This window comes from Notothenia rossii, assembly GCF_949606895.1.
Source record: "Notothenia rossii genome assembly, chromosome: 2".
Lineage (NCBI taxonomy): Eukaryota > Metazoa > Chordata > Actinopteri > Perciformes > Nototheniidae > Notothenia > Notothenia rossii.
In genome coordinates, this window is record NC_136904.1 from 15,175,394 (window position 1) to 15,203,269 (window position 27,876).

Below are 27,876 nucleotides of genomic sequence, written 5' to 3' on the forward strand. Positions count from 1 at the left end.
ATAATTTGTTCATGACAGTAAGCAAGACTAACCAGTTTCAGTAGGAATGAGGCATCTGTCTTCCTATCGTTGGCCCTTTGACTTTCAAATATGATTAGTCAATGATTGGCAGATACATTTTAAAAAAAATAGGTACTCGCATGTCTAAGTATTATTGACTATTCCTTCAGTATACCAGTATATTGCCTTTTATACAGGCGCTAACCCGACAAGGAGAATGCTTCTAAATGATAGTCATACGTTCACAGTGGAAATACCATGTGGTCACATGCTTGAGAAAATAGAGGGCCTTTTTTTATTCTAATGAGCATAGAAGATCATGTTCACGAGACTCAGGCAAAGCACCACAATGTGAACTGAGGTGGTTGGACTGTGAGTTAAGGTACGGACACACCAACCCGATTATCGGCGTTTGTGGGCGTCAGGCCGATGATGAGCATCAACACGCCCTACTCGGATTGGTGTGTCCCGCACCGTCGGGTCTTTTCAGCCGACCCGACGCCTTTGTTGAATCGGCGGGCAGTCGGCCAAAGAAATCACTCTGAATGGCTGTTCAGCTATCGAATCAGTGCATGAGAAGCGAAACGGAAGTGAGGGACCCAAACAGTAAGGGGGCGGAGCGAGTGGCTGAGGATTTCACCGGAGGATGGTCTGGTGGTTCCTCGGTTATCGCTCCTCCATTATCGCTCCCCGATCTTCCGGCAGAAATAAGCGCCATGGGACGCTACTCAAGATGGCGCAGACAAATCAACTTCCGGTGGACCGAGAAATTAAAATAACCGACCTGAGACGCAGCCTAAATCGCAGTCTGTTCTTCTTCTCTCGGTTATCACGCAGTCTATTTTCCGGTTATTGCCTCTTTTGAATGACGAATACACACTACCGCCGCCTGCTGGTAAGAAGAGTTATTGCCACTCACACATGCGCAGTTCGTACGTGCTTCTTGGCCGTCGGCTGAAGTCTTTGCGGTGTGTTCCAGTGCGACACATGGTCAAAACGCAGAGACGACGCAACAGTCGGTGTCTGTGTCAGTTCTCTATTGGTGTGTCCGGGCCTTTAGCGAAGCAGCCCCTGCATGATAGGGAGAGCAACAACAAGGAGTTCAGTTAAAGCATACTGAAATCTGAATAAAAAAAAACCATCTAAAGCATGCTAAAAGTGTATGAAGATATATACAGTATATAGGCTAATGATTTTTAGAGATGTCATAAAACACATTGATTATGTTTCCCTGTATATAACACAAATGGCTGTTTACCATGAATGTAGATTAATTGCCTAACAAAATGGATGTTACAGAAGGCTACATATTGACCAAGATGAATGTTGCTACTCAATTATAGAACAAAGAAGCAAAATGCCATTGAAATGCACTGATGATAATTAATTTCATATGTCATTGCCAACAATGGGCTGTGTAAGTTTCTCAAACCGAACATAGCCTCATACATTTAACAACAAAATGATTTATAATGAAAATAAAACATATTACATTCTGCAGACTCAAATCAAGGATGAAATACATTAATTAAAATATGTGACAACAGTGCAAGATGCAGAATGTTGCTTGTTCTTATTTAAAAGGTTAATGGTTATGTATATATATATATATGTTGTTTTTATATTCGGGATTATAGGAAACGGTATTTCGATCTCTCTGTATACACAAACTGGAAGATTGACAATAAAGTTGACTTTGACTAAAGAAATAAAATAATAAATTGAGTCAAACATTGAGGAACTGGACTAGGCCTCTCTGTTTTGTGCAACCAAGCCATCTAACAGAATGCATGAAACTAGATGATGTTATCACCCAAGCTGGTCGCACAATCATTTTGACTTTGACTAAAGTGTGAATGCTCAATGCGTTAATGCTGTATCATAAGACAAGATACACTCATCAAAGCAACACTGTATAACTTTCAGCCGTGAAGCCGAGACACACGGCTATGAATAGTTTCTACAGCTCCTAATTATCTTGTAATAAGGGTTTTGTGTATGAAACACTGGTCCGTTTTTAGGTCCTAAAACCTCTTAACTATAATAATAACTGATGGAAAAAATATTTGGGGATAAGCGATGTTGTTGAGGTGCCATATTCGACCGCTTCTATTTTAAACAAATTATTAGTGTCTCACAATGACACACCATTCAACTGAACCTTTGCTTCACCGGACAACTCAAAAAGCAAAGATAAGATCTGGTTTTCAGGTGGTTCAATGTTAGCATGAGTGTCAGATCCTTGATACATATTGAGGAAAACACATGGAGTGTAAAGATAACTTTGTTTTTTGTGTAGTTTTCCCTCTACAACATGGTGTGACTACCATCACCTGTTCATCCTCTCACCTATTGTGATTATTTCTGTCTTAAGGCACTTTTGTTTTGTCTATCAGAACCATTTGCTCATTGAGGACAGGTGTCCAGTGTTTATTTTCCTCTTAGTTTAATTTTCTGAAGACCAGGGTCAAAAGTTCAACTGTTAGCAATTACTTGGCAGCTCAAGGTTGCTGGAACGGTTCTTTAGCTTTGAAGGCAATGCGATGCCACAGGAGGAGCCTCACAGCTGTCCAAAGGAGTATCTGGCTTCAGATGGTAATAATAGCAGCAGCTGCCATACTTTTAAAACAATAAAGGCTGTCTACTTCACATCCTTGTGCTAGACTTCTCCTGGCCATACAGTTATTGTATTTGTTCGACCAGGGAAATTAACTAATGCCCAAGTTAGGTTTTGTAAAAATTAAATGTGGGTGTTTTATTACACTAAACTGTATTCAAATCTGAAAATGTTGAATTATCAGTTTGCAGAACATTCAAAGTGCAGTTTCCTCTGTCTTGGGACTCTGGCACCAGACAGATTGCTCTCCAGACCAGACAATTAACATCCCATTTTCCCCTGGCACTGAGACGAAACTCAGAGTAAATGAAGTATTTCATTTCAAGTCATGAAACATTTGTGGAGGAGCCATCAAAGATACTTTGCTGTAGCTCTGCAACATAGATTTATTTTTTACCCAAATGTTTTATTTCATTTAGGAAAGTCTGAAATTGTACCCACAGTGGCTATAATAAATAATAGAGGCAGGGTTCTTAAATTACAGGCCACACACTATAAACGTAGGCGCGTTAGCAACTGCCCAAACAACAATTAAGCAGATCCCAGTCTCCACTTGGGAAGAGGTCGGGTACTGTCTTAATTAAGTTCTTACAAATGAAAACAAAGACAGGCAACATATTCACTTCCACAGCTACTTGTAATTTTGAGTGTCCAATTCATCCAACATGCAGGACTGGAAAAACCATGAACATACAGGAAGATCATTCAAAGCCCCAGCCAGCTACCATTACATTAGAATGAAAACCTAACATAAACTAAGTGAACACTATTAAAGATCATTTGAGCTGTCTAGGTTATAAAATGCAAATATTTGTGTCACTGCGGTGTGCTTCCAGGTTAGACAGCCACAGCAATCATTTGTTGCTGTGAAAGGGTGGCCAATTTTAATTTCCCCATGGAAATATGCAATTCTGTTTTCCATTCACGACCAAAATGTTTGCCCTTTTTGGCCCTATTTGAGTAATTGTTTTGAAAAAAGAAGATGGTAAACGGCGTTAGCAAACACTAATGTGGCTGTTTTAGTCTAAAGAGCTATCAAGGGAATGGGTTGACCTTATCTTGCTGCTCAGAATAGAGTCAAAGGAGTCACTCACAGCGTTAGTGTTATCACAGCATAAGTGTGTTTTCTATCAGTGGCATTTATTTTAGGCGACTCTGCGGGGCACGAACAACCCACATCTGGGACTGTCTCTGTATTGTCCTTTTTAGTTTTAGATTTCTAAAAACTGATCTCTTTTTACTGAGCTAGGGAAAATAAGACATTATTATTTACAAGCTTAGTAGCAAAACTATATTATTCAAACACAGCACTATTGATTACATTTTTCTAACTTGATTATATAGGTTAACATGGTTCTATATGTTATTGGTGATTTTAAAAAGCCCGAGCTGCTTATACATCGCTGAATGTCCCTGGAATGAAAGTAGCTCATAGACTCAGAGCCACTGAGCCAGTTCTGAATATGGTATTTGAGGATTTTCATGAAACTTGTTATTTTACCTAATTACTCATTTTCTGTTACACATCATTGAGAACACTTTAGCAAAAATTACCATTACAGCTTGCTGAAGAATTTTGAAACTATTCCTTGAGCATGAAGTGCTTTATCCTCCCCGAACACACATGATGGGACAAGACGGAAAAATAAACCCTGTCTTAAGTAATTGGACACGTAGGCCTGATGATGCTATGTGACTTTATTTTTTCTCTATTTTTCTATCTCTTATCCTATCTCCTTCTCTAGTGGTTGCCTAGAGACCTGCAGTAGGATGCATGGACATTGCAGAAAAAGGTCAGGCAAACCTTGGAGAAGTTAGTCATCCAGTGTGTGGAGGTGTTAGTGGGATTACAGTGGATATGGCAGAATGGTGAAGGATTTTTTAAAAACACTTATTAAAACGTTATCTTGTTCTGATCCATGGGACGTTTGCAGTTTGAAGGACAGATGGTTATGAGGGTACTCATAGTTCTGATGTCATCAAGTAGGACTAATTAAAAAAACACAATGGGATTTGAAGTGTCTGTCAGTTGTTTTGCACTCATTGTTACCTAAACTCACCCTTGGCCTTAATAAAATAAAGGCAGGAAAACACTGCTGCAGTTTTCTCATATGAGCAGTTTCCCTTTCACACATGACGCACACAACGGGAGATTGTGGTTCACATTGGAAGCACTCAGTTTGGACGAGGGATGGCAACTGGGTAGGGAAAGCAGGGGGCACCACATGACGCCATTACATAGCAGTCATTTAGCTGGCTTGTAATTTTGTCAACCGAGTTTGATGCCGATCCTTGAATTTGCTTAACCAATAAGGCGTCGGCACATACAGTCTCATCAGTCAGACAGTTTTGTGGCGTTTTTGTGTGCGTGAATGCTCCGGGTTATTCACACATGGGCTCAATTGAAAATGACTCAGACTCATTGAGCTCCAGTTAATCACAAGATAATTTCCGGGTTACAGTGATTTTCTCTCTTTTCCTTTTCCTATGGTTTGTTTCAAATGGAACCATGTTATTTTTACACTCTAAAAATGTTGTATGAGAATCAAGACTAATCACTTTCTTTATTCTCTTTCTCTGCAGGTATGGCCTCACAAGTCTTGGTCTACCCACCACACATTTATCAAACCCAGACAAGTGCCTTTAGCAGTGTGAAGAAACTTAAAATTGAGCCCAATAGCTGTGTTTACCATGAGAGGGCACACCCGTGGATTTATCTGAACGGCAGAACCTTTGGCATTGTGCACCCAACCAAACAAGCCCACTCGTTTGTGAACCGAGACTTGGCAGGGGGCGTGAAAGTGCGTGGACGACAAGAGTACCCGATACAGACGGTGGTGGTGCGTGGTGTCCAGAGACAACAACCTGGTAAAAGAGGAGGAGGGGGACAAGGCCCAGCTGGGGCCCGGCAGCGACAGGACGCAGGGGTTGTCCACTCGCAGGGCAAGGAGCAGCAGCAGCAGCAGCAGCAGACAGAAACAGCAAGTAGGGGCAGCAGTGGAGCAACAGGGGCAGGAGGAGGGGGAAGGGGAGAGGGCTGCAGTGGAGGACGTGAGGGAGGTGGAGAGGAGGAGGGTGACAGAGAAGAGAACTGTGGAGGTTTCAACTCAGCCGACAGCTCTCAGCGATGTGGGCTGAAACGTAAAAGTGAGGAGCTGGATAACCGAGGGAGCACCATGCAGATTGTGGAGGAACTGTCAATGTTGCCTGCCATGATGCAAACGACGAATGTGGGGAACGCAACCATGACTGCGCCTGCGGCCGTGGGGGCTGGAGGCGGCCCCTCCAAACATGGGGTAGGTGCAGCAGCAGGAGGAGGGGATGGGGACTACCAGGTGGTGCAGCATGAAGTCCTCTGTTCCATGAAGAATACTTATGAAGTGCTGGATTTTTTGGGACGTGGCACGTTTGGCCAGGTTGTAAAGTGCTGGAAGAGGGGCACGGGGGACGTGGTGGCGGTGAAGATCCTGAAGAACCACCCTTCATATGCACGGCAGGGTCAGATCGAAGTCGGAATCCTTGCTCGTCTCAGTGGAGAGAATGCGGACGAGCACAACCTGGTGCGGGCCTTTGAATGTTTCCAGCACCGCAGCCACACCTGCCTGGTGTTTGAGATGCTTGAGCAGAACCTGTACGATTTCCTGAAGCAGAACAAGTTCAGCCCGCTGCCCCTGAAAGTGATCAGACCTGTGCTACAGCAGGTAGCTACAGCTCTGAAAAAGCTAAAGAGCATGGGTCTGATTCATGCCGACCTCAAGCCGGAGAACATCATGCTGGTGGACCCAGTGAGGCAGCCCTACAGGGTGAAGGTGATAGACTTCGGCTCTGCCAGTCATGTGTCCAAGGCAGTGTGCTCCACGTACCTCCAGTCTCGGTACTATAGGTGAGTACAAAAATGAACAGAGAGATTTTTTTAAACAGAGAAACTTAGAGTTGATATTCAAATGTCAGGCTCTGTTCGTGTCCAGAACGCCATGGTCGGGTTAAAAATGTCCTTCCTCTAGCAAAACAAGGAAATGTCTCCCAAACTGCACAACATCCTGTCTATTTAAGAGCGACATACCACAGACTTTGACAAAATGTGACCCTGCAGAGTTCACTAGCAGACTCCCTGTTAATGTTCACAATGCCTCGGAAAGAAAGCTTTGTTTAGCATTTCTTTAAGACTATAAGAAAAAAAAAATGAGTTGAATTGACTTTGTGGACAATTGTGGTATTATTTACCCTCAGGGCTAAACCTTAGGAGTGAAAGGGAATCACAGAGATTATGTGATGATAGAAAAAGAATAGATACCAATATGTGAAGAATGTTAATACATCTACAGTTAAATTAAGTCAAAAAAGAGAGAGATAAATTAAAGAATGTTATTACAAACTTAAGTATGCTGTTACAGGGTATGACAGGGCAGTAGATACAGTCCCTTATGTTTATGTTAGGAGGAGGTCTGTGTTTCTGCTCTTGGATGTGCACTAGGAAAATGGGCAGGACAAATTACCTTTGGCTTTATGTTATAAGTGCTTTTGGCTTGATTAGAAAAGCAGGCCTGAAATGGTTTCAACTGTTAGGTAAGTTGTTTTACGTTTCCTATTTTGCATACAGACTCTAAAATGAGACTATATAAACTCAAGCAAATTGTCACAAATAGTCTCATCAGATAATATCCAGTAATTTGCATAAGTTTCTATGCAGAGTTTGACATAGTTCCTCTTAGCTGCTAGGAGTGGCACTGGCACCACTAATGGTTGGTCAATGATTTAAATCAGACTTTGGAAGCTGGTGTACACTGTCACTAGCGTTCATTAGAAGAAGAAGTAATAGTGATTTAATCATTACACCTTCCTTGGACCTTTTCTAATGCACACGGAATGAACTGGAACATTAATCGCCCAGAGTTAGAACTCTCGCACAGCTGTGAGGATGCAGTGAACATGCAAAGTTTGTTACATTAAATCCATTGAAAAGGTGCATATTCACCCACATAACCCCCCCCCCCCTCTACACCAGCTGTATTTCATTATTCCATCTTACATAACAAGTATGCTTCCTTTTTAACCAATGCACCTGTTTACACTGGCCCTGACATGTCTATAGAATCTATTTGCCTCTGTTTGCACATTTGCACATGCAACTAGATTATAAACTGTGATCTCTGACATTTTAGAAATAGAATGTAAACATGTTATATATGTTCATTATTTGCATTACTGTCGGGAGTATACCACAACATACACCTGTATTTGCTCGGGGCAGCCATATGTAATGCTAAATATCTGAGAGCTCCACAGTTGGTGCAATAGGAATTGGTATACCATGTTTAAAATGAATATTAAAAAACATACAAATGGAGAACAAAATAACTTTTAAATAATGTTTAAGGTTTCATCCAAGTAAAATAAGTATTGTATAATTATTGTTTGGAAATCGTCCAAAAACAGATCCAATGTTAAACAATAATTAAACAGTAATAATAAACATATGTCAATGTTTCAGTGGGGGGGGGGGGGGTTGTGCTAGTGAAGCAAGCTTATGAACTTTTTGCCGGAGCCCCGCAGCGGGGTTACTGCGGGGCGCATGAAGCAGACCCTTCACGCGATAGCGGAGCAAACAGGTAAAGTAGGGGCCGTTGTCCACTAGTTAATCGATTACGGATGGCGTCGTGCTCGCGGACGGATACCATTTTTTAAAACCTATATGGGTCATGAAATATACTTTGGCGGACCGCCCAAGCAAAGTCTATTTGTGGGAAACACTGTATGTTATGACAACTGTTTTTTTTAAGGTTTGTAACAAGATAGACAAGCGAGCTTAAGTTAACTGCACTGCAGTAAAAAAGACATGGTTTGATTCCCACTGGTGGCATATTGTAGGTCAGGCAACATTTACCATTATTGGAAACCAGCCCTATTCTCTTTCTACCATGATAGCATCCTATAATAGGTAAGATGTAGACTAGGCAGCTGCTTGATGCTGTGGAGTGATTTCATGATCAATTTGGTCATCCACTCTCACAAAGTCCTTGTACCACGTTTTGCCCCATGGCAAGCGCCTCACCCTCAAGTCGGTATCTAATTTCAATGAGTTGTGATCTCGTAGTCAAGTGAAAGACAACTTTACATAACTTCAGATCTTACTAAATCAACAGATGTTTGTAAAGAGAAATATATTATTTGAGTGTTAATGATGATGTAAAGCACTTTGAATTGGCTCTGTGTCTGAAAATGTGCTATATAAATAGACCTACCTTACCTCTAGGTTTAGAGATTTAATGAACTTCGCCAATGTAAGACTCAACGCATTGCAGATCAAAAGCCTTAAGGAATCCATATGGAAACAGTCAAAACTTAGTCGATACCGAACTGCAGTTTGCTAAGCATATCTTGACCTTAAAACATTCTGTCCCTGTTCTCAGCAAAATAAATCAGGAATGTCTCCTGGGGCCTCATTTATAAACGGTGTGTACGCTCAAAAGATGGCGTACGCCAGTTTCTAAGTAATGTTTGCGATTTATAAAACGCACAGGCTGCAGTGGAGACGCTGCCCACAGCTGATCGACAGCTGGAACACAAACCACCAAATAAAAATAAAAACATGAATTGACTCCACTCCGCAGGGATCCCCCTTTCTTACAGTTTCTCATCATGGGGGGGGGGTCTCCTGTCCCCGGCCCAAACACACTGACACACTGCCTGAGGAAGGTTATGTGTATTTTGTCATTAACTTTTTTCGGACCACTTATTTATTTATTTTGGTGACGATCCAACCTCCTGAGCTACTCTGGTTCAAACTGCATCCACCAAACAAACAATGTGATTTGTCTCCACCTTACGCCGGTGCGTAGTGTTTTATAAATCGGAAAATGTCTGCGGGTTTATTTAGGTAAGCGACCTTCCAACGTGAATCCTACGCAAGGCTTTATAAATGAGGCCCCTGGTCACAGTTTCTTACAGATTGACACGGTATGGCAAGAATATCTGAGATATACTCAGATGGCGAGATTAAGGCTATTTGGTGGTACAGATTGTGCGTTTTTGTGTTAAGTCTTGGTTTCAGAGGCTCAGAAGAAGTGAGGATTTATGAGCCACGTTCAGGTTAGTCTTAGCTGTTTTCAGTGAAAGGCATTTACATGCATTTGAATAATTCTCACTGCCTGCACACTGAGCCAGCGAAGCAGTGTGTTCTGCAGGGAATGAAAATACTGTCCATGAAAATTCATGTAAATAGATGATTGGATGTCTCTTTTCACATTACCATAGCTTTCCACACTGACCAAAGGGAGAGAACAATGTTTTTACCTATTTCTCTGCTTTTAGTTTTATGGTGTCAGTTGAAAAATACTTGTAAGTGAAACCTTAATTTTGCATTCTCTTTTCATCATTTTTGTGAATATTTTAGGAAGATACTCAAAATAGAACTGCACTTTGCTGTACATTTGCAGGGGAGGAAGTGAAAAGTGCAGCTGCTTCAACTGTGTTAGTCAGTTCTGTCAACTTTGGTGACCAGCACTTCTTTCACAGATGTTGCATAGTGATGTATTTTGATTCACAGATGGGAAGATGGTTTGATAAACAAGTGATTCATGTGGAAACATATTTTTGCCAAAAATAAAAAACAAGAAGCCTTCCATATTATACCCATCTCTTCATTCTCATGTGGTCGTGGTATGCAGCGTTTACATCAGCATTTGTTTATACCAAAGCAAATGAATATAGAAAATATGGTTTCACCAGTCCTGTTATACAACAATACTGGTCATAGGTTTGAACAAAGCGGTAGTTTCATTCTATTCTTTATGCACTTTAGTATGTATTTATATATTTGAATATTTTCTATGTACGTATTTCTCATTTGAGTCTCTTTTTAGGACACAGTTGTTCAAAACAAAACACTCACAGTTGGAAATTGCTTTGTAAAAATGTGTTTGCATTTTGTACCCCCTCACAGAAAGGAGTATGCTAAGCATACTGTGAGCGAACAGAGTTGCTGAGGCTAGAGTGAAGGGTTGCCTGAAATAGCTCCTGGGATACCGGCCAGTGGGCTTTGACTTCTATAGATGGTGAAGCACATAGGCAGCCAGAATCAAATAGGGACAGCTTGAAATACTAGAGAGCTCTCACTTACTCACTCAAGGTCAACCATATCTAACGTCAGCTGTTTTGATTTTCACATGTCCATTTGTGTTGTGTTTTGAAATATGCCCAGCAATAAATATTAGTTGTCCATTAATCTAAAGTGGCTGGTGGATACCTTAAATCTATCACCCACTCAAAGCAACACGTTTGACAGCTACATCTGCCGCTTCCACAATTCACATGCATTTGGCCAGATGCAGCTCGTAATTTGCAATCCTGATTTGAACAGTCAGCTAAGTTTTTATTGTATTGGATATTTAATGAGGTTTCAACATACATATTAAACAAAAATAATTACAAACGATAGGCAAATAATCTTGACAGATTTAGATCCGAATTTGCAGTAGCGTTCATTAAAACCTTTCTCCTCCATGCAACAATTCGGCATAGACTTAATGGAAAGATCTACTACGGATTGCCCATGTTGGACAGGTACCTCAATGAAATTCTCTTATTTGCCATAGTGGAATCTGGCATTATTACAGAATGAGCCAGTTATACCCCAGACAGTCATTATACATATTTGTGTGTGGGGGACCTTATTTGAACTGTACTTCTGTGGGTTAGTGGGTAATGAGTGTTTCTAAGTATTTATATGGACTAAGTAGCTTGCCAAAGTAGCTTGCAATGTGTTATTTAGCAAGACTATAAATTATGCATCAAGGTTAGTTGCTGTGTTTCGCAACATTGTGCGTTTTATTTACAAGATGTGATCCTTTAATTTTCAGTTTACTTTGATACTGTCTCAGATCCGTATTCCTATTGGTAGATCTGTGACGAAACCAACTCCCTAAAGGCTTACAAGAATAACTCAAACTCGTGCTCACAGGCTAAAGGCTTGTTCCAACTAAACGGCTTCAAATTACGTTGCTGTACTTTTGCCGACGGTCACATTGGTTTAATAAATTGCTATAAACAACATGAACTGTTACCGCTTCTAAGAAATCATTTTAGTGAGCACTTGATGCTATTCTTTGCCAGTTTGTGTTCCTGGAATGGAAGCACCAGAAAGCCTTGTCCTTGTTGGCGTTTCACAAATGAATAGCGTTGAGGTGTAATGTCCATTGAGTTCTTGTTGGACTTCACCTTGAAAATTGCATCCTTCATGACTAAGGCCATTCAGTTGGCAACATAAAGCATAGATATGTGATGTCAAAGCTGTGGACTGCTGATACCATACTCCTTTAGCCATGGATTCTGGTAAATGATATGCCTCTATAAGTAGATTAATAAACAGTAGGTTGTCGGCCATCTTTGTTTTCATATCTTTGGAATCGTTTGGAACTGCTACCTTTTTTAATAATTTAAAAGACATTGGTCAAGGAATTTCAGTATAGGTGTATAGGCTAGAAAGAAGACATGTTTTAATCGCTTTTTTAAAATGGCTCCGTTTTATTATTCAATCGCACTCGCGCAAAGTTTCTTGTTCTCCAGAGGCCGCTGCATTCAAAGAACGTTTACAGCAAAACCCTAAAGAAAAGGCTCAGTCGATCTGAACTGGAAATGTTTTTATTTCTTTCCCACTTGCTCTACGACAGTACATTGACTGGTTAACATCTGTAAAACATGTCTAAAGCCTTGTATCCTTAATCTAAGGTCCGGGGAGATCAGAGTGCAAGTGCCACCTACGTCTTTGCTACACTGCATCTGTGTTCCACTGAATAATACAGAGCGCCCTGGCAGTGGGTGGAATTACAGTTCCTGGAAGAGTCGTGCGGTAAAGCTCCATTCTTCCATCATGGAGTCACCATAAATGTGTGTTCGTGGCTGAGCCCGAATGGTTTATAAATTTGATCAAGCTTACTGAAAGGCCTACGTGAGAATGCAACAAGTATAGTGCTGTAATATATGTGTGTGTATTCGTTCCAAACATTCGCAACGGCACAGAGGTCACAGTGAAGTGCACAAAGCCGCACACAGAATACACGTCATCTAAATCGATGCATGTTATGCAAAGCCAAAGTTCAAAAGCATTAGTTCTTCCCGGAACCCTTTAACTGTACACTATTAACAACATATGCCGAGTTTAGCACAGGCAGATGGTCACGTGACTCAATCAAAATATGGCAGGCTCAAATGAAACACCACAGCTGGAAGACCGGGGACTTACAAAGAGAGAGTTTCTTTAAGAAAAGAGTGTCAGTGGTGCTGGGCAGATGTGAAGGAAACACATCCAACATGCTAACGCACATTCCACAGCATCATCCAGATGTGCCAATCACTGGCATACATTTGGTTCATAAATGTTTAAAAATAACCATTGGGTAACTAATGAGAACAAAATGTTGTAGCGTAAGAGATTCTTAGCCATTGTCTGTTCTGAATGAGTTTGTTCAGAGTTGTGAGCGTAGTACAGGCATGATGGGAATGTTCTTTTTTTTCTTGTTATGAAAATTGCATACTTAATATTACCTCTGCTCCCTGCCAGAGGATTTTGTCCGTCTTTGCCACTGCTGCCCTGTCAAATGAATAAAAGCTTTTGTGAGCTGGTAGGATGCCACTTTACACTCGGATCCTCCCTGTGAGGATCTATTTTCGGAGTGTAAGATAATAGGCATGAATAAGAAATAGACATGGGGGTAATTTCTCTGTTCTGCCGTGGCCCTTCTAGCAAGTATAAGACATGTTTCTCAGCTTCTTTGTTTTCTATTTTTCAGGCATAAAGAAATATAATAATTGAACAGAAGAAAAAAACAGACTGACACTTTGGGAAATATGCTTGTTTCAGTAAATCTGTGAAGTATGGAGAAATGCAATGTATTCTTATGTAAGCCTATTTCTGTTGTTCAATGGCGAGCAAAAACACAATAACTATGCAGAACTAAATAGAAATAGGTTTTACAAATATTAAAGGCACTAAACATCTATGTGCCAAGATTTAAAATATTAAGGACCGAGGATTCTGCTCATTTCCAATGTTTAAGGAACTTTTCTGGACCTCTTGGTGAAATATTTAGTACACCTATACACTGTGTTTTGGAATCTCGCCTTGCGTCATGTTTGTCTAACAAAAAATTGCCTTGTGCCTCAGCCTCTTTGTATATGAGCGACAGAGAAACTAAATGGGAGGAAAAGAAGAGATGGATGGATGAAGGGGAAGCAGCTGTTTGAGGTGAAGGAGCAAACAGTTGAACTTGTTGACCGGGGGAAACAATTTATTCCATTGGCCAGAGCCTTTCCACAAAGGAGCAGTCAAACATGGGGGAAGCTTCAGGCTGGGAGGAAAAAAAATAGCTTCAGAAGAATATACCATTGCTTTTGAACTGTTTGGGTTTTATTTTGCGATTGTTGCTAGAACTCACACCTGCAGTGTGGGCGGGTCACAGTTGGCACAGTGGTGTGCCCATGCGGGGCCTGCTGTTACTGCTGCACTCAGCATTGTGCATTAGGGTTTGTTTGTGATGGTTTCCATTAAAGACAAGCCAATGCAGAGTTTGTTATTCTCACTAAGGCCTTGTTCTGTAATGACCTCACCAAAACCAAATGTTACATATATCGCACCACGTCACTCTTAATCTGTTCAATCAAATCTATTTATCAGATTATATTAACTATGTTCAATTTAATGAGCATATTTTAAAACTGTGTGCAATAGGCCTACGGTGGTAGAAAGGCTGAAACCTTTAAAAGTGAGCCGTGAAGCATGGAATGTTTTGAAAATTGCGTCCTAGAAAGCTCTTTGAAGATGTGTCTTTTTCCTCTCTGCTGCCTCTGGACGTGTTTTGCACAGATAACACGCGAGGCTCTATGGAAGCCTTTGAACACCCTGATATTGTAGACAACTCTTGTTTCACTCAGTCATTCATTTCAAACCTTTGAACAGTGAAGCAGTATCAGTCAATAGACCTTTTTGTCTTGTGGCTGAGAAAAATGTGCATAGACGGATAGAGTTGCGGCACAATATAGCATTAGAAACCAATGTGTGTGAAATAACAAAATTGATAAGAACGGTAGCATATTCGCTGTGTGAATATCCTCCGTGAGCCCAAAAGCACTTTGCATAATCTCCGGTGGAATTGGACCAAGAAATAAACAAAGAGCTGAACATAGGTGACTCCTGAATGATCTATTATTTCCTCGTCTCCCTTTTGTGCTTTCCTTGCAATGGGACTGTTTTAGATTTAGATTTCTTTGACTTCCAAAGGGTGTACTGGCTTTATTATTTTAGTTGATATATTTCTTCCAGGTAGTTAGATTTTGAAAACAGCCCAGGGCAATCTTAAAAATGTTGTCACATCGATAAGAATGATGTATCCCTGTCAAGACATTAATACCGCATTTTCATAGTAACTATTTTTTTTACAGGACCCAATTACAGGTTTATTTGGAATTCTAGATATAGAGAAGGGTTGCAAATTAAAGCAGATTATTGAGCCTTGTATAAAAGCTCTGATTCAGCACGACTTGATTTGAAAAGTTGAAAAAGAGTGGTTGATGGATCCATGCACTGGCTGTTGCTGTCCATGCACTGGCTGTTGCTGTTGCACTACTCTCAGGTTTTGGTTACAGATTAGACACCAGCAACTAGACCAATCCAGTGAAGGCTTGTTGTGCTGCAACAGCCATACTGTATATCCCTGTATCAGCCTTGTGTCTTGATGATTATAATGGCGTGTTTATATGTAGCCTCGCTCTCCTCACTCCTCCAGGGAAAACCTGTTCCTTATAAATAGGACATGGCTGTGAGGCTGAAATGGTTGGCATAACTGCCCGGTTGGTTTTCTGCTGCTATGTTGTCTACTGCACCAGCTGTTGCGTTCATTTGTTTGAACCGTGTGAAACTTATTTTAGCTGGTCTTAAATTTGCTGTTGCTATCCATATGTCCTGAACCCTTCAGTCCCATATGGCTCCAAAGACGTCATAGAGTAGTTGTTGGATATGGATTTAACATATGTGCCATATGACAGCTTGGGACTGCCTTAGTTGGTATGTTAGGGAAGAAATAGCAATCGTTGAACTTTGATCTAATTGTATTGAAATCTTATCCTCAACGTACTTTCGATTTTTTTAATCCTCTGGATTCTTTACATGTTGTTAAATAGCTGGAGGAGGTTAAACCTTGTGACAAATATATGCAGAACGGAAGTGAAATGATATCTGTCAGTCACTCAAGTTTCTTTCTAATTATATTTTAGTTATTCTGAGCAATGGGAACATCTATGGGCAATAGAGCTGAGGCATAATTATTACTGAAATACTAATTTAAACATGATCTCAACATATATGTTTTGATACAATTATGTTCACGTTGTAATATCCATAAGCCCTGGGATGGGGAAAATGTCTCAACCTACTGTATGTCGCTCATCATTTTAGCCTAGTCACGGCAGTGTTATTTTCCCCGCATTACCTGATATGCTCGTACTGGTCTGAGGCCTAATAACTTAACGTGTCTTATTGATTTGAATGAGCTTAGAGGCCACCCCTGAACATACACGTGTCAGAAAAAACGGTTCACGCTACATCATGCCGTCTGCACTGTCACTGTTTACAGGCTTTGTGCTGTGTCCTAAACAACATGTTCTTGACAGTAGTCAGCACGCATTACCTGTATTAGTGCTGACATGCCTGCGTCACCACTAGCATCCCTGTGAGAGACTATTAAAGTGCTATTATGGAGCTTAACAGTAACACAAGCCAGCACGTAGGCAAAGACCCAGTGACTGTTACTTATTTCGCATCAACCTAGAGCAAATCCAGCAGACCATCTAAGCTGTGATCCTGTCCAGCTGACCTGCTAACCCACTGACTCAGCCTGCTGACGCCTGCAAGCCAACACTCACTAACAAAGCTGCCTTGAAAGACTTCAGCCGATAAAGACAACTTGCAATACATGTGTCAGTAGTGAAACTGAGAATACAGTTTCATTAATGCATATATTGATTGTATAGTTTATGAGAACACCAAAATGCATTACATGTGAAAATACAACAGCAAAACTAAATATAAAGAATAGCCCTAACCGAAGTAATTCATTTAATTTATTTTTCAGAGAAAATGTTGTTTTTAGTGAGTGGTTGGTTCTTGAATTTGTTTTGATGTTTGTATATAATGCTCAAAAACATGATTTAAGCCTCTTTGTGTGAAATGTCTGTACAAAATAAACCATTCTCTCCACGTTTGAGTGATGCAAATCACCTAGCCATTTGCATATTTGAAATGTGGCTCATTTCTTGCCCTGTGTACTAATATTGGCTTTTTATTTATTTTCAAATAACCTGTATATAATTGTCACATCAGACTAACAGTTGTATGTTTTGTCTGTTCCACAGGGCTCCAGAGATTATTTTGGGATTGCCGTTTAGTGAAGCCATAGACATGTGGTCCCTCGGCTGTGTGGTAGCTGAACTTTTTCTGGGCTGGCCCCTTTACCCCGGGGCCCTGGAGTACGACCAGGTAAACTACCATCTCACCATCTCTCACATTTTACCTGCCGTTGGCTCTTATTTTATCACTTTTGGGGGAGTTATTAGTCCCCTAGAATGCTGCCTGCTATCCTCCATTTTCTGTTCTGTTTTCAGTTTATCCCAGCACCTCCTACTTATAGATCCAGTGTCTATGAGTCAGTCTTTCCTCTGTACCATTTGCACTTGGAAACTGGTTTCCTCTGCCACAGCGGGCCTTGCCTCCATTTATAGGTTTTACACTTTCCTAAGCCTTTTCTCCAATAGGTCAGCCCCCCATCCTTACACTGCCCAAGTATCGTTACACCCTCTGTTTCCACCCAACCACATATGTTCCTGGTCTCTTCTCTGACCTTCTTTTCTTTTTTCTTTTGCCTCCTTCTTTTCATTAAACCCTACTTTTCCCAATCAAGACTCCCACACAGGAATGGCTTCAGTGTGTTTGTTTCTGTGTTTGCATTCAATCCAGCTTGTTATTGCAGACTTGCCTTCAGGGTACTGATTCAGACATGGCTCCCAACGTGGGAGTTTGCAGGATGACCACTTTAGTCTAAATCCCCCAAAAGACCTGCCTTGAACGATTTAGTTTAGAAGAGAAGCTAACACTGCCTTAAAAAGGCAGAGAGGGGGACTCAGCACTTAAGTTTATGACAGATGGCTCGAAGCTAAAACAAGAATGCGACATTGTCACAGGGTGTACAGCTGGAAAAATCTGTTATTTGAATCTGTGAGATCTACGCCTAATAAGATATTAAGGGCGCTGAAGAGATTTTCTGTATGAGCAAGAAAGGGACAGGAAGAAGAGTGAACTTGAGGGTTAGGGAAAGAAACACTTTTTAGCCTAACTACCCCACAGAAAGAAAGACAGTGATGGACTGTTTGAATGAAGAAAGAGACATGTGACTTACAGTAACAAATTATTGCAGTATTTACGGCTTCCCTTCTGACGTACATACCCCGAGGATTGCATCTGCTGGCATCTGTGACAGTGAGCAGGAAGGCATATCATTGTGACTGATGGTATGTCTATTAGGAGCTGCTGTCTGCCCCTCCCTCCACCCAAGCAGAGACCTGACAGTGTCTTCCCAGGACTAGACTGATCTGGGCTTATGTTGAGCTACTCTCCACCGCCGGAGGCCGATCTACTCAAAGCCTTCCAGCACCGCCTGGGTCAGGTCCTGCTGTGTCCCATGCAGCACTCTAGATTACAGCAATCTGCCCCGCTGCACACTGCAGTCACACCAAAGTATTTTTATGACCAGGCATCATTTTTCACTCTTCCCAGGACTGAGACAGGAGAGATAACTCAACACTACCGAAAAAGATTTGACTTGAGCGCTGCACCATCACTCTGAATATGATGGATCTGTTTTTGCAGCAGCCAAAAAACGACTTTGCATGTCGCAAAGTTTCATATTTTCTTCTTGGGGGAGCCCCCTCTATTTTGTATGGGACTGCTTTGAGCAGATGGTTGTTAGACTGATCAGATAAGGATATCATCCTACTGTACTTTAAATGGGGAACTGAATTAGAATTTGAATACACTGTAAAACACAAGTGGTGGATTGTGGTGCAGGGCATTAGTCATCTAAAGGGAAAGGTAGTTAGTCGCATTACATTTCAGCTCGCTGTATCGTGCACCGCTCATGTTACTGTCTATTGTTGCCTGCTGATTAAAATGCCTGCAGTGGGTCTTAGGCTCTGGATGTTCTCCGGGATGACTGAACTCAAAACCCTTGCCCATTTTAGCAGAATGGTAGTCTAGTAAAGTCTCAAGCACATCCTGGAGAGGCCTTGTTTTTACCCCTGTGCCTCTAAGAAATAGAAAACACAGGGTTCTCAAGTTGATCATGGACATTTGTAAAAAAGCAGTCTGTTCAGGAGCATCGGTCTAATAAAAAACATCAAGTTCTTATTTTGATGTTTTCTGGATGCCATACTAAAGCAAAGTACATGCACATATAGATGAAGTAAGATCACTACCAGTTGTTGTTTTTAAAGCCTTTTATAGAAATAGTATAGCGTGAAGAACAAAAACTCATACTTCCACAAATCCTGACATTAAATCACAGCTCTATCGGTGGCAACACTTGATGTCAAATGATGTAGGATTACTCTCAAAGGTGCAGTGATTAAGCCGAAGCAAACCACATCCCCTTTCTGTTCAAACCTTTTTTTCGTGTTCACGATTAACAAGAAATAGATGCTCCAATTGAACTTGATATAAGGACATCTTTGATTTTCTAGGATCCAAACCAGAAGGTTTTGCTATCTTACTTCCTAGCTTCAAACTATTTTAGAGTGCTTCTGCAATCATTAGTTGACTCCCACAAGTAAAGCCAGAGTTGTCATGAGTTTAAAAGGTTGAGGACAGAAATATTCCTAAACTGGCACACCATGTGCTTTCATTCTGATATAAATATATTACCGATATTCAAAATAGAAGCTTGTAAATTTTTAGCGCCTAAAATAAATAACCAACTGACTCGTCAGTAAACAGCTCGGCAGCTGCCTGCTGGGGTGAGGTGCCATCCAGGGGCCACAGGGTGATCTGGCTGGAGCGGAGAGTTGCTGCCACCCCCTCCTCTCCCTCTTCTCTTTCTGCAGGGGGTCTTGTTCCATACCACACAGCATACTGTATTTATAACTCCTGATCCTCCTCTTCCCGTCCTTACCTCATCACCCAGTCACACCATCTTTTGCTAGAGCACGAGGCTTCTCACTCCTTTGAAGTGACGAACCTCGCGACTCAGCCAGTGTCTTATGAGTGTCTATGATTAGCCCAAGGTGCTGTAGTCTTGGCTATGACTTCATTACCCATATTGTTGTTGTTTTTAAACCTTTCTTCAGGCCCTCATTACACTCACTTTGTCTTGCTATCTCAAGCACAGTACAAGTAGTGTAACCATTGGGTTCAGTGCACACTATGGCAGACCAAAGTTCTGCACGCCTCCTCTTTTTCCTCTTTTCTCCGGGGCTTGGCCTAGCTTGCAACTTGGGCGATCGGTTAGAATAAGCCGATGTAGGCAGAGTCAGTGGAAGCTAAAGGGATTTGGGATAGTGGGGGTTGAAAGTCTCTCGTAAGAATGTCCCCGTTTGTTAGTGGGTGCAAACTACTATAATCTAAATGTGGAAGAGGTTCATTGTGCATCAGGGAAGGTATGGTGCATTATCCTAAGCTGAGATGTACTTTAATGTATTGCAGTGACGGAGCAATATCATTGAAATGCATATTTTATGGAGTGTATGGTTATCTCAACTACCATCAAATAAATGCTGCCTGGCCTTCCTGTCTGCTCTGCAGCAGGCCCGGGCTCGCTGGATAGTTGTTTTGTGGAGCTATGGCCGTGCACCAGTGATCTCACTGGTTTGTGAGATCTCTGCAGTGACTCGCCTTCCAGGAAAAATAAGGGTTTTCCCATCACAAGAATGTTCCACCCACACACACTGGCTGTGTTGTTTTCTTGTGTCTGTTTCTGTTTATGTGACGTTCCCGAACCACAGCACAGCACAGCTACATTATGGACATGAAAGGAGGGTCATTTAGGCAGGGTACTTTCAGGGTAAGGTTTTTTGGAGTTCTCAGTTATCAAAAGTGAATGTGAAAGACAAAACATTTGAGAAAGATTTTTGGTTGATGTAACCTAATCAGTATGTTTTGGAAAATGACTAAATGAAAGCACAAATGTCCCCAAAAGGGAGAAGTGGACAGTGACGCAATGTGTTTTATGATACTTGGAGCTGTTAGTGTGGCTTGAGTTATTAAGCTAGGGGCTGTATACCATCCTATTCAAATCTCTAAGCAGATGAGATAACATTCATCATGCATTGCTTGATCATTAACTCATCTATATCCAACGGACATAGACTTGTCCCACCCACCTAAACAGAGTGATTGCAGGATTTGCACCTTAGCAACAGACTTATAAAAGCCAAATGCTCAAGCATCACATTTGCCTGGAGGAGCAACTTGAAGAATAACACACGATGAGCTTCCAACTGAAACATTCTTACTGTCTGTTTTTCACTTTTTAAATGTGAGTTTTGTCATGGAACTCACACATAGACACGTTTTTATTCATTTTTTGCAGGCAGCAGGGTGGGAACTTTATATAAGTTAAAGGTGGGGTAGGTAAGTTTGAGAAACCGGCTCGAGATACACTTTTTGTTATATTCCATGGAATGCTCTTAACATCCCGATAGCAATGAATATCTGAAGTGCTTTGACAAAAAACCCATCTGTGGAAGCCGTAGTACTGTAAAAAGCACGACCAATCATTTTAGCCGGCCCGACTAAAGTAACTGGATGGCCTACCTGCCTGTCAGCCTTCCATCTGTGCACAAACTTATCTCGTGCCCTCATTGGTCATATGCGCGTTCGTGTGTGTTGGAGGAGGGGCTCTGTAAGGAAGTGGTAGATTTGTTCTGGCTGTGTATTTTCAAATTCTAGCGCACTTGAGCTGGTTTCTCCAAAATTGCCTACCCCACCTTTAAGTAAAGGTGTGAGGAATAATTAGTTTGCCTTTCTTCTAAATTGGTGATTTTCAAAGGGAAAGGGTTAGCTAGATCTCCTTCATGATCCTCTCTGTTCTCCCCATGCCTGGCTCTTGCTTTCTAAGCAACGCTGAATCTCTAATGGTTGTTGTCCTTTGCACATGGGTGTGATTGACGTCAGCCGGGCTTCTCACTGCTCTCCTCTCATAGACCCGCGTGTCACACTCTCGCCCCACCGCATCTGACTGACGAGCATCATTACGCAGCCAAGCATTTGGCAATGAGACTGAAGGAACCTAATCATCAAGGTTTACATGAAAACACCATGACACCTTACAGAGATAAACACAAGCTGCACTCTCACTTGGGTCGAACCATTGGTCAGGAATGTGCCATCTTCAAGGTCTCAGCAGCTGTCCCCATTATGTACATGTCCACTGTAACTTTAACCCTGAGGGATTTGATAGTATGACGTCAGTATCCATTACCTTGTAAATGATCAGAACATAAAAGAGTGTGTTAGTATTAAGTTCTCGGGTGACGTTTTGGTTTCAGAGTGGGGGATGATAAATCGACAAAAACAGTGAAAAAACCCACCTTTATATAATAATGTTCATAATTTAATATACATAGTATTTGAATGCTTTTTTGATTCCTCATGAAAATATATTTAATTTCAGCTATGAGATGTATTTATTCCTTTTTGTTTATATCTTTGTTTCCATTGCTTTTCTCCCTATGTCAAACAGATGCGCTACATTTCGCAGACACAAGGTTTGCCAGGGGAACATTTACTGAATGTGGGGACAAAGACATCACGGTTCTTTTGCAGAGAGTCTGACTCCACCTATGCGGCACGGAGACTAAAGGTGAGGATTATTTACACCCTTGCAGCATATGCCTTCGTAGCTTGTTGCCACTTATTGAAAACAACTGACCTCTACCCTTGTTTTGTTTCACTAAAAGCTGATTGTAAAAAATCATAGGTGGGCTTACTGTCAACAGATATGTTCTTGCTCCCCTATGGGTAAACAAAGAATGTAGTTCCCAATAAAGAAGCAATCGTAGCTTCGTGAAAAAACATGCGCAGTGTGACATATCGTTAAAATAAAATGCAGTCTTTAAGTCACATTGCTCCACATACTTTGAAACAAATCAAAGGGTTCTACAATACTGTATTTTGGGAGCACAACTGACATTACAGTTTTTTAGCCACATCAAATATAAAATCCTGACTGAGCATGTCAACTGCTTTGCTATATTTAGTTTTTGCCGCCCCACTAAACATGTTCTTTTTCTGTAGTCAACAGATGAGCATGAGACGGAGACGGGAATGAAATCAAAGGAGGCCAGGAAGTACATCTTCAGCTGTTTGGATGACATAGCGCATGTATGTTCAGCTGCTATCACCACAATGTACCTAACAGAACTTCAGAGGAAGTTCAACATCAATTGCTGAGAGAATACCGGAGTGTTTACCAGAGGAAGTACACCCACAGCTGGATGAACACAATACACCATATTATCACTGGGAAATTAAAGATCAACTCTAAGCTCAACTTCCCTTCTGATAAATGCTAAACCCAAATGTAAAATGAATGTTCAGGTTTCACTTACTAGTCTCTGTAAAAAGACAGCACATGGAAATTCCCCAGTTGACCAACAATGCTCGTTTAGGTGGGTTATTTTGTAAGTCAGAGGAGATTCTTGAGAATTCATGTTCATGACAAATTGTTTGTCATTCTGAAACATGGGTTTCATATCAAAACGATCACTGATACATCATACACAGAGTGCCATTTTACATTTGACCTTACCTCTTTTTCTTTGAGTACGTTATTCCGTTTAAGAACAGTGATTCTAGCCAACAGTTTTAACAGTAAAATGTTTTCCAGGTGAACTTGGTGATGAATCTGGAAGGTAGTGACTTGTTGGTGGAGAAGGCAGACCGTAGGGAGTTTGTGGGCCTGCTGAAGAAGATGTTGTTGATCGATGCAGAAGAGAGGATCTCCCCCGCTGAGGCTCTCAGCCACCCCTTTGTGACAATGCAACACCTGCTCGACTTTCCCCATAGCAACCAGTAAGTCCAATAAGCCTCAGATTTTGGGACATGGTGTCATTTTGACCTTCCTACCTAACTCGAAGTCCCTCTCTGTCTTTCTGTAGTGTGAAGTCGTGTTTCCACGTCATGGATGTTTGCTGGACTCGCCCCAGTGCATATGAGGCGGTCAACAGAAATAAAGTTCCTTTCATCAGACCTCTGACCACAACCGCTGCTGCCTCTGTCAACCACCCATTCAGCAATATTCACACTCAAGTAAGTCCAGGATGTTGTTTAATTACAATCTGCCGTTTGATTTGATGTGTGTTGGCGGTGTTATTACACTTACTACAGGGAATAAAAGCATTACATATATTACACTGATTATACCTGGTATATATAGACAGATGGTGTGGGTCACTGACGACATGCAATGTGTTGTTCTGTTCATCTGCTCCTGTAAAGACTGAACATGTAGACAATGTCCTCGTCTTTATTGCTTGCGTGTATGCCGACTCACCCATCTTATTGCGTCCTAGCAGTGCTGTCATGGCAACAAAATCACGTCATGTTTCTGAGGTCATGGCAACGGTGCAAATCACTGTTGTTGCTGATGGAAAAACAGGAGCTGACCCTCTTTTTGGCATTGCATCTCAATAATGTAAAACGATGCCTATTGAAGATGATACTTGGAAAGATGACCAATTGTTTCATCAGTACAGACATACGGATACTATTAGACAGCTCCTTCATTCCTAAAATCAAAAGCTGAGGTTAAAAAAACTGTTCTAATTCTTTTCACAATTAAAGTGTTCGGCGATAATGTTTCCATGGAGCAGTAAATGTTTCCTCTTATCTCCTTCAAGAGAATTCAACGAGAAATGTGGAGGCTTTTTTAGTATTATCCTGTGAAAGGCTGCTTTGTGTTTACTATCATGTGTATGGGGGTTGGGCTACATGCAGGAGCTGTATGCCTACTTCTCGTTATTCAATAAATGTGATTATAGCCAGGCACAAGAGCAGTGAGGCAGAGGCACATGCTTAACTGTTCTTTGTTCAGCCCTCAGGCCTGTCTCAGAGTATGTTCAACATTTCCTAGCGACCTTTTAGTTATCAACCTTTAAAAGAAAATCTAGCCTTGTGATCCTGGATAAAGTGGTTCATCTGTTCATGAGCGGGCTCATACACAAATCTATCCAATCATATTCAATATTTTCAGATAAAGAGCTGTGTTTTAATGAGATGAAAGTATTAATCTAGATTTGATGGAATCCTTAAAGCATAGTGACTCCATTTTACCATGGAGTTAAGCAAATGGGTCCTGGATGCCTTTTTTTTTTTTACTTCCTCTGTACTATATCCGCCATGTGTTGGAGGTGACAATGTTAAACTAGCATAGGTTTGCCAAGTAAGCCACTTTTCACCCGAAAAGCTAGGGTTATACCTAAAGTTGACTGACCAACCCATGAAGCTCTCTCAGTAGGAGACAGACCCTTGGGCTCCTCTGTCAGGCTGAGATGCAGGTCACACTTGGTAGATATGTCACCACCTACTGGCTCTTTGATGCTATTGTTGATCGTTGCAATACCCAAGAAAGCATCCCAGTCATATAACATTTTTCCTTTTTAGGGATTAGCCCCATCAGCCACGTCAATAATGCACCCTGGGATACCACTGCAGACCGGGAATGGTCAGTTTGGATGCAATGATTCATTTCAGCAGGCACTGATTCTATGTCCCCCAACCATACAAGGTAGGCGGTTTATATCTTTAGTTCACACTTGTTTGTTATTATCTGTGGTGGTTAGACTACATTTCCTTTCCATTGTTCCTGCAGGTATCCCCACCAACCCAGCTAAACCATCAGGCTACTCTGTTCGAATGGAGGCTTCTGTGCCTCCATTCACTCAAGCACCCCCCATCCAGCCCATACAAATCAGACCTGGAGTCATCACACAGGTAAGGGGGTAGCGAGGATGGAATAATGGTAAAGGAGCTCAAATAACATAGCCAAAGAGGAAGGAACAGCATGGCTTTGTTAAGTGTAGATAATGTAGTTACATAGTAGTTACATTCATTATTTATCATTTAAAGTTAATTATGAATGATCCACAAACACGGTGCCTTTTTAATGTACTTGATATTAATGCTTTGCTCCGTTTAACTTCAACAGGCCTGGCCCAGCCGTGCACAGCAGATCTTGCTGCCCACTTGGCAGCAGGTGACATCAGTGCCCCCCCCACCAACCACTTTGGCATCCGACTCTGTGGCGGGCTCACAAAGACTGGGTGACTGGGGGTGAGCAATATTTTTGTCTGTAACTTCGTTTAGATCACAATATCATTTTTTTGCACTATCCATATTCCTCCCTCTATATGTTCTAATATGTCATATGATCTAAAGCAATATGCTTTAGAGTTTCGCTACCTCTAGTTTCTATATGCAGCTTTGGGAATGGCAGTACTGCTCTGAGACAGCACGTCTGCTCCCCTGAATATTAATGATCAATGAGTCATACATGTCCTTTGGGACCATTGACTGAGATCATTTCGTTTGTAATGGGGCTAAAGGCTTTTGCAATTTTCTGTTTCCTTAATGCAGGAAAGTGCGTCCCCATGGTAACCATTACAGCTCCATGATTGCACACCCTCAGCCATTCTTAACCAACCAAATGACCATGTCCACCCACCACCACCAGCCAATCAACATAGGCATTGCACATGTGGTGTGGCCACAGCCAGCTGCCAACAAGAGAGCCAAGCCCTGTGTGAACAGGTACAACATGTGAGTTTTGCAAAAAAACACACATTCATTCGCTTAAAAGGGTTACTTCCTCTCTTAAATTGGCTTGTTGTTTTAACAGGGGCAGCAACTACTCCCAAAACACGAACGTCCAAAATGTAGCATGCCAGTCCCCAAAGATGGCCGATACAGCAAAGAATGCGCAGCAGGTAGAAGCGAGGTGCCCGGCGGAAGGGCGCACTGCTGAAGAGGAGCAAAGGACCGACAGGCGGGCGGGGGGGAACTTCTGTAAAGTGGAGCCAGACTGTGAGGAGCTCTCAGTTTCGCAGGAGCAGCGGCAGGCCATGGTGATCTCTGACCTCGCCAGCCCGACTGTTAGTGTCATCAGTATCAGCAGCGACGACGACGAGAGCGCACAAAGACACTCCATGGGGGAGTGAGTACTGACCATCATGTTACTTCTTACAATATTTCTAATTTAGCTTCTGAAATGTTGTATTATTATTGTGTCTGTCTGCACACAGGTGTAAGGGTAGTGCAGACTGTGAGGCGTGTCAGAGCACAGTCAGTATGGAGAGAGTGTGTTCTCTCAGCAGTCCTGACAGCACGCTCAGCACCAGCTCCTCCGCCTCAGCCCAGTCCAGCACCTCCCCCTGCAAACACCCAAACAGGTACGGTCAATCGGTCAACGCAACTCATTCAAACAAACACGTGTTTTTACTGGTTCTACATTAATGGCTGAACTCCTGCAAACGACATGTCACTAACCTCCCTTGTGATTGGTTGCCTTGTTGCAGTATGTCCGATGATGAACAGGAGAGTGGTTGTGACACGGTGGACAGCTCGCCCACATCAGACGCCTCTGGCCATAGCAACAGTCCCTTCACACAGCGACGCTTCATCGCCGACAGCAACCAGAACTGCGAGCCCCGTGTGGCGTGCATCGCCCCGGTGACAGAGCCCAGCAAGCCAGCAGTTCGTACTGTTGTGGTGCCTCCAATGAGAGTGCAGAACAACAATAACTACTACCCTGCTGTCAGTGAGACATACGGCAACACAGGTACAACTGGATATATGATGGATCCATAACACAACTTCACTCACTATGATCCTTATTTAAGTCTGACTTAGCTCTGTCATGATAACTACCTTTTTTGGTAGTAAGTAATTGCAATACACAATATTTTTTTAATTTTAAGAAAATGTTATGCGACTGATATAAGAGATTATAATATAATAGAATTGTAATACCGCTTAAGAAGCTGTGAACCCTTAGTTCTTACATTTGAAAAAAAGATAAACAAATTCAAAAAAGATTAAGCTTAAATAAAATAAAAAATGTACTCTCTTAAAAAAAAATGCACTGCTATAAACTCATATTATACATCCATCGATCATTGCAAAAACGATCACGGTCACGGCTTTATATCGTTTAATAAGGAATAGT

At 41.7% G+C, this 27,876-nt stretch overlaps 1 protein-coding gene across 1 annotated transcript in view; it reads left to right on the top strand.

Moving 5' to 3' along the window:
- Positions 1–27,876, top strand: part of hipk3b (homeodomain interacting protein kinase 3b) — a 38,175-nt gene that overhangs the window by 2,706 nt on the left and 7,593 nt on the right. The window contains 13 exon segments of the mRNA XM_079667209.1: positions 5,201–6,500; positions 17,021–17,144; positions 22,396–22,515; positions 22,950–23,036; positions 23,542–23,726; positions 23,813–23,963; positions 25,317–25,440; positions 25,525–25,646; positions 25,861–25,985; positions 26,289–26,463; positions 26,465–26,865; positions 26,954–27,100; positions 27,227–27,489. Coding sequence (XP_079523335.1) covers positions 5,201–6,500; positions 17,021–17,144; positions 22,396–22,515; positions 22,950–23,036; positions 23,542–23,726; positions 23,813–23,963; positions 25,317–25,440; positions 25,525–25,646; positions 25,861–25,985; positions 26,289–26,463; positions 26,465–26,865; positions 26,954–27,100; positions 27,227–27,489 — 3,324 coding nt within the window.